The 12,090-nt window shown below is 38.6% G+C and overlaps 1 protein-coding gene across 2 annotated transcripts; it reads left to right on the top strand.

Annotated features, from left to right (window-relative positions):
* Positions 1 to 3,155: 3,155 nt before the first annotated feature.
* Positions 3,156 to 7,418, top strand: LOC121768642 (alpha,alpha-trehalose-phosphate synthase [UDP-forming] 6-like). 2 transcript variants are annotated; one of them, XM_042165174.1, is made up of 4 exons: positions 3,156 to 3,496; positions 3,606 to 5,914; positions 6,006 to 6,279; positions 7,039 to 7,418. In XM_042165174.1, exons 2-4 carry the CDS (start codon positions 3,906 to 3,908, stop codon positions 7,327 to 7,329), a joined length of 2,574 nt encoding a protein of 857 aa, XP_042021108.1. In that variant the 5' UTR covers positions 3,156 to 3,496; positions 3,606 to 3,905; the 3' UTR covers positions 7,330 to 7,418. The 2 variants fall into 2 exon arrangements, with proteins under 2 accessions (XP_042021108.1, XP_042021109.1); XM_042165175.1 differs by lacking the exon at positions 3,156 to 3,496 and having other exon boundaries at positions 4,210 to 4,351; positions 4,455 to 5,914.
* The last annotated feature ends 4,672 nt before the right edge of the window (positions 7,419 to 12,090 follow it).

Genomic DNA, 12,090 nt, shown 5'->3' with positions numbered 1-12,090 from the left:
ATTTAAGAATAATTATATTAATTTTGTATTATCTTATTTTATCGTGTAATATCATGTTATAATCGTATAATGCAATGTTTTAGTCGTTATCATGTCGCGCCAAGCTACATTTTATAGTAACTTACTATCATTAACCGCGGGCAGACTTTTTTTGGATGACATGATAACCTGCACAAATCCGATACGAACCAGTTGGGTTGAGACCCGATAAAAACACGATGATTTCGGGTTGAGTTGAGTTTGACCTTATTGGGTTGGATCGATAACAAGTTGACCCGATAACTATCCAATCAGCACGATTTGACAACCTTAGAGAATAGGATTGAGTCATGTTTTAATGTAAGTGTTTTTTATTTAAAAATTTACTCTATTTTTAGAATATTCATTTAATATGCCACATTACTACTAATATTTTATTAATTGCATGCCAATTTTGTAGAACCACTATTTGCAGAGATGAAGTGGATTGATTGAGAAAAGGTTTGATATTCAGGTGAGAAAATGTTTGATTCATATGTTAATATACATCAAAAGATGGGGATGTATTCATTTTCTTTTTGTATCTTTTGTTCTATTGTTCTTTTTAATCTCAGCCCCACGATTTTGTCATCCGACGGTTAGATTGATGCCACGTGTTATTTAATAATGCAGATTTTTAGTTGAATAATGCACACCGACTAATAATGCACCATTATAGTGTAATAATGCAGATTTTCAGTTGAATAATGCACACCAACTAATAATGCACCATTATAGTGTAATAATGCAGATCATCACAACCATCCAATTCAAGGATCCAAAGACTGTGATTAAAAAGAATCTTGGACTGAAAAACTGCGAAGGACCTTAACACACCCCTTAAAAGATGTTCACTTAATATATTAGTATTTGAATATTGCAATGCTAGTATAAAAATTCTGTAGGACATCTATGCACATAGATGAATTGTGAATTGGAAGGTGCTATTTTTTTGATGGGGTAAATCCCAATATTGATGCTGATTTTTGTAAGAAATAATAATGTGATTGATTTCATAATATACATTGATAAATAGGTAAATGAATATTGTAGTTCATCCTCTTCGTCTTCCCCTCAGGCTGGGGTGGAGGCTCAAACGGCTTGACAACTTTCGCTTTCTCCTTCCCCTTACCCTCTTTTTTCTACTCAGTGTGGAGTGGGATTCTCCTTGGGAGTAGACGACTACATGTCCGACATCTCGTACTCGTCAGTGCTGAAGGTCGGATCAGCTCTAGCTTCGGTCTCCGGGACAATGTTGGAATCTCCCGAACCTGGGGGTACCAATCATGGTCGGACGATAAACTTTATCGCCGTAATGCAGGTCAATACCGTGTCCGTAGCAATAGTTGTAGAAAGCGGTTGTTGCCTGGGGATTCATGGGTCTCCCACCACCAAAGTAGGTTCCATGGAGTACGGCGGGGGCTTGCCGGAGCACGGGGAACACCGGAGTATGGGGAATGCTGTTGTATGGCAGTATGGGGAACCGCCGATGTATGGGGGACTTTCATCGAGATTCATTGTTTAATAGAGAGAGAAATATGAGAGAAAGAGAATAGAGGAATGGAGAGAGGTGAAAAATGTAATGGAAAATAGGTATGGAGGAGAGAAAAGTAGAAAAATAAATAAAAAATGTCGAGATCGGTGGTGAGATCAGCAGTCGCGCTTGCTATGGGCGTCGATCTCCCGCAACAGACGCGGATTGTATGTCAGGCTTTGGGTGGCCGCCGAGGATCGGTGCTTTCTCCGCAATGGGGGACGACTAAACCGCCGATCAATCTGCGGTTAGGATGTCCCCCATTGTGAATGCTCTAAGATGTCTCAACATTCCTGTTGGAGGCTGAAATCACACTTAGGCTCCTAAGTTAATTGACTTGTTTTTAATTCCGAACTAGTTCGCATGTGGGCCCAAAGAGATGAAAAAATAAATACCTACAAGTTAGTGAAATTAGTATTGATTGAGCATTAGAAATTAGAATAATTGATGTGCATAAAAAATCCGTTTACTCAACCCAAACCACAAATGCAATGCATTTGTCCACCACGTATGCAACATTTTCAACTTCAAAAGTTGCAATCAGCCAAACTTATGTTTAAGGCTACTCCACCACATCAAAATAGTTGATTGAAAATATTCTTGCATAAATAACATGTGGAGAACTAATCAAATTTGTTAGTTATTAAAAGTTTCAACCATTAGCTTCTATGACATCATGGCCACATAAATATGAATTATCTAGAGATAAATGTGTAGAGAAATCCAATTACATTGACATTAAGACTTCGTCTCGAATATGAATGTCAATTGGCCATAATCATTAATATTAAACTCAATCCTATTGGCTACTGTCAACAATAAATATGCTTTTCTTATATTTTTTTCTTCAACAGATTGCAACATTTGTGACGTATTTTTATACTTAAATGGATTACTACAATGCAAATTTTTTTTATAAATATTTTCTGACTAGTCACTTGATTGTTGTTTTGGATAGTAATAATTGAGTAAACAGCCCTACGAACATTTAAACAAGGCAGAACTTCTCACACAACACTTAATTCAATTGTATAAATTTTGATTTATTACACATAATTACGGTTTTAATGATTGAGTCCTTTGTCCGAGCATCTCCCATAGGGAAAGATATATTGAGAAGGTATATTTTTCATTTACCTTCTCAAAAAGGTTATTATACCTTCTTAAAAAAGTAAAGGACTCCAAAGAAATAAGGTAAATTAAAAAGGTACTTTTTACATTTTCTATCAAGAAGAGTTAAAGATACCTTCTCAAAATGAAAGAAGATATAATACCTTCTCAAATACTATTTCCATTTGAGCATAAAATTTTATAAATTAGAGGTAAATATGGTAGTTGTTTCTCTTTATCTCTTAATTTACACTTTCCCTTGAAGATAGCTCTCACTAAGTACTGCTCCATTTCGTAGCAAAATTTAACATATGGAAAATGAAAAACATTGGGAGATTCAAGAACAATTTAAAATTTTGTTAAGTTTTTTTTTTCTTGAATTTCTCACCCCATTTGAATAATAAGAGGAATCTAAGCTGCAACCGTGGACCCCAGCTATTTACTATAATTATTTTATATCTTTGTAGTATGGCATGAGATAGGTAGACATACTTCCGAAGTCCAAGCACATAATAAAATCAGAACCAAATTTTGATTGTTTTCTTTCATCAGTTGCACTGTACTATATTTCCAGTGTGTGTATGAAGATTTGATGCAACTCCACTAGAAATAAAGATAACAAAAAATACACAGTTTTGAGCACTCACCTCTTCCACTATTTTCCCATTTTCCCTTTTTCAATGCACTAGGGTTTCCCCCCACCTTTTATTTCTGGTTTTGTTTCTACTGAATTTGGATGTACTGGCTCTTGAAATATCACCAGTTGTTTGTCTCTTGCTATTCTTAGTGTCTCATCTTCATGTGGGATCTTGCTGTTTACTCCTAACAGATGAGGTATTATCTTCTTACTTGTCTCTTTTTATGTTTATCTGTTTTGTGATCTATTTCTTGAATTCTAAATCTGTGTTTGTTTGACATATATTTATTTACTTTTGTATTGCAGTCTGTAACTTGATTGGATCCTCATAAAGTTAAATCTTGAGCGCACCCTTCTTGATCTTATCTTGGTAGGCATAAGATTGAATACTTATTTCTTGCTCTACTTCAAATTAGAGAGTTTTTATCTTGGATGTTAACTGCTTGTTCAGTTTCAAGCATAATTTCAATCTGAAAAGGAGTCCCTTTTATGTTATTGAAAACTGATTTTTGAGAAAATAAGGCTTGAGGTTATTGGGGGTAGTGCTATTGAGAGAGAGTGAGAGAAAAAGAAATTTCACTTTGAGAGAGAGGGAGGGAGGGAGAGATGGTGTCTAGATCATACTCAAATTTGTTAGAGCTAGCTTCTGGGGAAGCTCCATCACCATCTTTTAGCCGTATGAGCCGGCGTATCCCTCGTATTATGACAGTAGCTGGGATAATGTCCGATATTGATGATGATGGTTCGGACAGCGTATCCTCGGATCCATCATCTTCGTCTTCTCATAAGGATAGGATAATTATTGTGGCCAACCAGTTGCCTATAAAGGTGCACAAGAAAACAGATAATAGTAAAGGTTGGACTTTTAGCTGGGATTATAATTCACTTTATCTCCAACTAAAAGATTGTTTAGGAGATGAAGACACTGAGTTCATTTATGTGGGGTGCCTCAAGGAAGACATTCATCCCAATGATCAAGATGAGGTCTCTCAGATACTCCTCGAGACATTCAAGTGTGTCCCGACCTTTTTGCCACCTGATCTGTATAGCAGGTACTACCATGGCTTCTGCAAACAACAGCTATGGCCTTTGTTCCACTATATGTTGCCTCTGTCAGCTGATCTAGGTGGTAGATTTAACCGCTCGCTCTGGCAGGCTTATGTATCGGTGAACAAGATTTTTGCTGATAGGATCATGGAAGTGATTAATCCAGAAGATGACTTTGTTTGGGTTCATGATTATCATCTGATGGTACTGCCTACTTTCTTGAGGAAGAGGTTTAATCGGGTGAAGCTTGGCTTTTTCCTGCACAGTCCGTTTCCATCTTCGGAGATTTATAAGACATTACCAATACGAGAGGAGATTCTGCAAGGTCTGCTTAATTCTGATTTGATTGGTTTTCACACATTTGATTATGCCAGGCATTTCCTCTCCTGCTGTAGTCGAATGCTGGGGATTTCATATGAGTCGAAGAGGGGTTACATAGGACTTGATTATTATGGCCGCACTGTTAGTATCAAGATTCTTCCTGTTGGCATTCATATGGGTCAGCTTCAGTCTGTTTTGAGCCTTCCAGAGACGGAGGCAAAGGTAGCAGAGCTCGTTAAGCAATTTGCAGGACAGGGGCGGACACTGTTACTCGGGGTTGATGACATGGATATTTTTAAGGGCATCAGCTTAAAGTTATTAGCAATGGAGCAGCTTCTACTGCAGCACCCTGAGAAGAAAGGAAAGGTCGTTTTAGTTCAGATAGCTCTTCCTGCTCGGGGCAAGGGAAAAGACGTCAAAGAAGTGCAGGATGAGATGTATGCAACGGTTAAGAGGATAAATGAAACATTTGGAGAACCTGGATATGATCCGGTCATCCTGATTGATCAGCCTCCTAAATTTTACGAAAGAGTTGCTTATTATGTTGCTGCTGAATGTTGTTTGGTTACTGCAGTTAGGGATGGAATGAATCTCATACCATATGAGTATGTTATCAGTCGGCAAGGCAATGAGAGATTGAATAAGATATTGGGACCCGAAGCATCCACCCCCAAAAAGAGTATGCTTGTTGTATCCGAGTTCATTGGGTGCTCTCCATCTCTAAGTGGAGCCATTCGAGTCAATCCATGGAATATCGATGTGGTGGCAGAGGCGATGGAATCAGCCATTGAAATGCCGGAGCCAGAAAAACAACTGAGGCACGAAAAACACTATAAGTATGTGAGTACGCATGATGTCTCGTATTGGGGTAAAAGCTTCCTGCAAGATCTGGAAAGGACTTGTAAGGACCATGTGCGACGCAGATGCTGGGGTATTGGATTTGGCTTGAGCTTTAGGGTCGTTGCACTCGATCCTAATTTCAGGAAACTGGCCATGGAGCACATAGTATCGGCTTACAAGAGGACTACAACTAGAGCTATTCTTCTCGATTATGATGGAACTTTAATGCCTCAAAATTCAATCGACAAGAAACCAAGCTCAAAAACACTTGATATATTAAATAGTTTGTGCAGAGACAAGAACAATGTGGTTTTTATCGTAAGTTCTAGACCGCGAAGCAAGCTGGATGCATGGTTTTCATCATGTGATAAGCTGGGAATTGCAGCTGAGCATGGCTACTTTATGAGGTATATAAGTTCACCTTATTTAGTGTTTTGGATTATACTTTCAAAAGTTTATGGCAACAAGGTTACTTAAAATGGTACATGGTTTTTCCAGGATGAAGCGAGACGAGGAATGGGAAACCAGTATTTCGGCAGTAGAATGCAACTGGAAGCAAATAGCAGAGCCAGTAATGCAACTGTATACAGAGACGACTGATGGATCAATGATTGAACTTAAAGAAACATCAATGGGATGGTGTTATGAGGATGCTGATCCTGATTTTGGATCCTGCCAAGCGAAAGAACTTCTTAGTCATCTGGAGAGTGTTCTTGCGAACGAACCTGTTACAGTCAAGAGCGATTCAAATTGTGTAGAAGTTAAGCCACAGGTATCCTGTCTTTTTTTCAAACCAGCCACTCATTTTCTTGTTGATGATAGAGAAACTACCTATATTCAACTGAAACACATCCAATAGTTGGTTTAGTAAGTTGCTAAAAGAATTAAAGCTACATGTCTCTTTTAGGGAATTTACATGATATAATATTGTCCACATGTCACATCGCAGTCTGCTTCTTTCGCCTTCGTTGATAATGTTTGGAGGCATGTAATTTAAACATTTACTGTTTATTTCTATACTCTGATATCAGTTGTTATGTTCCTTGCTTAAGTGAGTTGGTCTGAAAATTCTGCTAACTATTGCTGAATCCTATATCTTTCTGGAGGCAAAATACATTTTCTACATAATAATAGTCTCCCCCGTGACTGATTTTTGTGTCGAAACTATTATGATTTTATCAATGCTATAGTTTTGGTTGAGACTTAGAATAGTCATCCTCCCCGGCTGAGGCTTTCCGTGGCAAGGCCATAGCAACCTTAAGGCCAAATTTGCATAGGCCCTGTCGGAATCGGGATGTGTCGATTTCAAACATATAGTATTATATACTATATGTTTGATTTGTGTTAAACTACACTGACACAAATCTATTCTTAATCTAACCTTATGATATCTGTTTCAAATGTTGCCTCTAAATATTGCCATAAATCGTTTTGTTTAGCTACTTATCCCAATTTAGTGATTTAGGTGAGATATCAGAACCGGACTTAACATAGTGAAATTATCTCTTACAATTGTGGCTGCTGAATGCAGGGAGTTAGCAAAGGTCTTGTAGCGAAACGGCTGCTGTCCTCAATGCAGGAGAGAGGAATGCTGCCCGATTTTGTGCTGTGCATCGGAGACGACAGGTCAGACGAAGATATGTTCGAGGTAATTAGCAGCTCCACGACTGGTCCGTCCATAGCTCCGAACGCAGAAGTGTTTGCGTGCACAGTGGGGCGCAAGCCAAGCAAGGCCAAGTACTATCTGGACGACACGGCCGAGATAGTGAGGCTGATGAAGGGACTAGCTTCTGTTTCGGAGCTTATGATACCCATTTTGTAAGCATGCATCTGCTTGTCTCTCATTCCTGGCTTTGGTTGTTTGTCAATTGAAAACTATGGACTCGAAAAAAAAGGCACAAGTTTGTGGTATACCTCGTTTTAATATTTTGACATCGTTTGGAGAACTTTGGGTCTGCTGTATATATAAGAGCATGAATAACGCTACGGGCCGGGCCGCAAATCGCGAGTCCCGGCCCGTCCCACACGTTAGACGGACGAGTGGCATGGCCTGGGCCGGTCCCGGGGCCGCGTTCCCGGCCTGGTGACCGTTCCGCGGCTCGGGACGTGACGCAACGCGGCCCGGCCCAGGGTTATTTGTGTTCGGGCCGGGCCGCAACCGATTTTTAAATTTTTTTTAAATTCGAATTTTTTTTTAAATTCGAAATTTTTTTTATAAATACTACTCTATTTTCATACACATTCAACTTCAAATCACTTCCTATAATTTAAAAAAAATGCCTCCTCGTCAATGAATATTCGAAGATCAAATGTCCCGGGTGTTAGCAGAGTCGCTACCGGCAATCCAAGAAGAAATCAACAACGAAGTTGAACGCTACCAAGCTGCTATTCAAGCTTGAAACGAACAACAAACCCGAGTGCCACGTACCCGGATGTATATTCACCGAGACTGTGAACAAGCTGCCTTGTGGCTTTTCACGGATTATTTCTCTAGAGATCCGCGATGGAGTGATCAGATGTTCCGTCGCCGGTTCCGGATGCATAGGCCTTTGTTCCTACGCATCGTCAACGCAGTTGTAGCTCATGACATGTATTTCAGCCAAACTACCGATGCTGTGGGCGGGCAAAGTATATCGACGTTGCAGAAATGCACGTCTGCCATTCGTCAACTCGCTTACGGAACTACATCAGATATGTTCGATGAGTATCTCCATGTAAGCGAGCCTACTGGACGGGAGTGTCTCGCTAGATTCTGACGGGCAGTCATCGAAGCATTCAAGGATACGTACTTGAGAAAGCCAACGACCGACGACGTTAGGAAGTTGGTCGACATGCACGAGCGGGCCCACGGCTTTCCGGGGATGCTTGGAAGCATCGACTGTATGCACTGGCAGTGGAAGAATTTTCCAACGGCTTGGAGAGGACAATACACTAGCGAGCACAAGGGCACACATCCCACGATTGTGTTGGAGGCCGTTGCCGATTGCAGATTGTGGATCTGGCATGCCACTTTGGTGTCGCGGGGTCCAACAACGACCTCAATGTGTTGAACGAGTCTCCATTGTTCAACGACTTGTGTGTCGGGCAAGCACCGAACGTAGAGTTCACGGCCAACCACTGTCGGTATAGTATGAGGTATTATCTGGCAGACGGGATCTACCCTCGATGGCCCGTGTTCGTGAAGACTATCACAGCTCCGACAACCGATCGAAGGGCAATGTTTGCCCAAAGGCAAGAGGCAGCTCGGAAAGATGTCGAGCGTGCATTCGGAGTCCTCCAATCACGGTGGGCTATCGTGAAAGGAGCGGCCCATGGTTGGCAGCGGTCACACATCGCCGACATCATGTATGCATGTATCATAATGCATAATATGATCGTTGAGGACGAGCAAGATAACGTCACTTTGTGGAGCGACGATCTGCTCGCCAGCACCGGGAGTGACTACGTTGTCACCGAGCCGTCCGTGCAGGCCTTCCTCCCGACATCCCTAATGTCATGGCCCGTTCAGCTGCGATGCGCCAAGAGGAACAATACACTCGCCTCCAAGCCGATCTAATCGAAGAAATTTGGACTCGCACCAACATTTTCCAGCATTGACGATATTTTATTTTATTTTCAGTTTTAAAATTTCTATGTTGTACTTTTGCAGTATTCGGCGAAATTAAATTTTCCATGTTATAAATTTCCGGCGTTTTTAATTTTACGTTTAAAATAGGTTGGAGTTGTCAATAGTGTCATTTATTAGTTGCGGCCCGAGTTGCGGCCTACAGGGTTAGAGGAGTTGGGGCCTGGGCCGCAACTGTAGAGGAATGATGACGTGGAGGGGACTTGGGGCCGGAAATGGGGACGGGGTTATTCATGCCCTAAGCCTTAGAAATATTTTATTCTCTCTTTTATATCCATTGCAGCATAGCCTAATAGCTCTGATATTTATTTATGGGTAGGTCAAATCACTAAAAAAATCATCAAGTTTGGTTAAATTATTATCAATCCTTCACTAAAAAAATCATCAAGTTTGGTTAAATTATTATCAATCCTGTAATTTTAGTAAACATTCAGCCATATGATAACTTTGATATTTTTTTCTTAATAGCCTTTGACGAACAATTTTAACATGCTATGTGTCTAAATTTATTGACGTGGTGCATACATTAATAAAAATGAAAACCTGGACTGACTAATTATAGGAGTACTAAACGATATTGTTTAAGTAAGTGAACGTTTTGCTCACATAATATTTTTCGTTTATCTCATCATATTCTTAAATATGAAAATATGAGATAAATATCCTAGTTATTATATAATCAGCTATTTTTAAAAATTATGATATAGATCATAATTTGATCAATGTCATCATTCCAATTGCAGGAAAAATTAGGGAAAATCCGGTTAGAGAATTTAAAAAAAAGTGAAGTGGAAATTGCAAAACTGAGTATTCATGATTTTGTAAATAATAAATTTCAATTAAAGTTAAATATACAACAGTGGTGCATCATCAATTGATCATAGTTGAAATTTGAGCAGTTTGGATGAATTCTTGTCTTTTAATTTCAGTAATCTTGACTAGAAATTAAGATATGAAGACCAGGAGAGAAATAGAAAAGAAACTTTGTGTGTTCATACTTCATGATTGAATTCCAACACGTAAACGTCTCTTTCTCCTTACCCACACGCAAATGGCTCTGTCATCGTAAACTCTAATTATTAATTGCATTGATTAAATTATCAAGATTCAGTACTTGGTTTTTTTTCTAACATTCACACTTTTTTTTTTGGATAAAATTTTTTAAGTGAGAAATTAGAGGGGAGTATTTGGCTATGGCCTCAACCCTTATCCATATCTTTCTTAAAGTTTTATCGAATCCTTACGATTTAAATGTGAAATGAAAGAATTAGGCTAGAGCATGAATCATCGTGTGTGGTTGGTCGGAAGTGATAGTTTAGGAATGATTCAAGCAATAAATGGGCACGTTCTAGCACGGGTGAATTGAAATCACATACTATCGTGGACGAGTGGATCAATTTTAAAATGTCAAAATTAGGTATTTATAAAGCTTTTATTTTAATTAGTTTTAAAGGTTAGATTAAACATGGTTTACTTGGTTTTAGGCTAATTTCTCATGTTTTTATCTATATATCAATCAATAAATTGTTCTATTGAGTTTGCCAAGTTTTACACTAAAATAGAATACAAATATACTCCCTCCGTCCCGAGCTACTCGCTCATTTCCTTTTCGGCACGGAGATTAAGGAATGAGTGTATAGGAAAGTAAAAAATGACGGCTATAGGTGAAATTTTTTACTAAAAATGGAAAGAGTGCAAGTAACTTGGGACGCCCAAAAAGGAAATACATGCGAGTAGTGCGGGACGGAGGGAGTATCAAATAATATAATTAAAGATTTGGAATTCACCAAATTTGGTGTAAATTGCAACTTTGCAAGTGACTCGATTGAGTGAGACCGTGTAACCAAATCAATTGGCCGAGTGAGAGCCGTTTGAGAAGTCCGAAGAGCATCACTTACACATGATTTTCTTTGTTATTTGTCTCCGAGGAACTAATTATTTTAGATTTTGAACTTCAAAGTAATCCGATTATATTATTTTGATTATGAATATGTTGTTCAATTAAAGTTTTTTTTTTCTCACTCAATGCCTCCAATGTGTAACAGGCTTATAACTTTATTGGGCTTAATACACATGGGAATATTTAACATGTTAAGTCGGTCGAAATACCTAAAATTTAATTTGAGGGTATTGATCTTAGGTGCTACCTACTCTCTTCGTCCACCATTTGTAGTCTATATTGACTCGACACATGTTTTAAGAAATTGTTTGACTTTGTGAAAAAAATACCACTCCCTCCGTCCTAGATAATTCTCTCACTTTGACCGGGCACGTGTTTTAAGAAATGTAATGAAAAATGAGTTTAAAAGGTTAGTGGAATTGTGGGTCCTACTTTTATATATTAGTTTTATAATAAAATGTGAGTATGAATGAATTAGTGGAATACGAGGTCCACTACAAAAAATGATAAAAAGTGAAATGAGACAAATTATGTGGGACGAACTGAAATGGAAAAATAGGACAAATTATCTGGGACGGAGGGAGTAGTAAAATAAGTTAGTGGAAAGTGAACTCTACTTTTACATATTGGTTTTATAATAGAATGTGAGTGTAATGAGTTATGTGAATGATGAATCCCCTTATCTAAAATGAAAAAAAAGTAAGTGAGACTTTAAATTACCGTGATATCCCAAAGTGAGACATTATTTCACTACCAAACGAAGTATTTATTAGGTGGATGCATCTAGTACGGTAAATGCAGGTCACTGGTTTAGACACCCCCATCCCATGGCCCCATGGGGTTTAGAAGAAATTTAGTGACCGCCTTAGTAAAACTTGATGTTAATAAACAATTAGTTGATAATTAGCATAGTTATGAGCTGATGAAATCTAGAAATCTTTGTTTGAGTTATTCATCCTAGCATTTAGCCATTTTCTTAATTAGGTTTAGAAACCAAAATATCCAAATCAATGATTTTTGTCTATATATAAGAAGTTCAAATTGCAATACTTAAAATT

Source organism: Salvia splendens, chromosome 15, assembly GCF_004379255.2.
Source record: "Salvia splendens isolate huo1 chromosome 15, SspV2, whole genome shotgun sequence".
Taxonomy (NCBI): Eukaryota; Viridiplantae; Streptophyta; class Magnoliopsida; order Lamiales; family Lamiaceae; genus Salvia; species Salvia splendens.
Note: the sequence above shows the minus strand (reverse complement) of the source record. Positions and strands in the feature narration are given on the sequence as shown.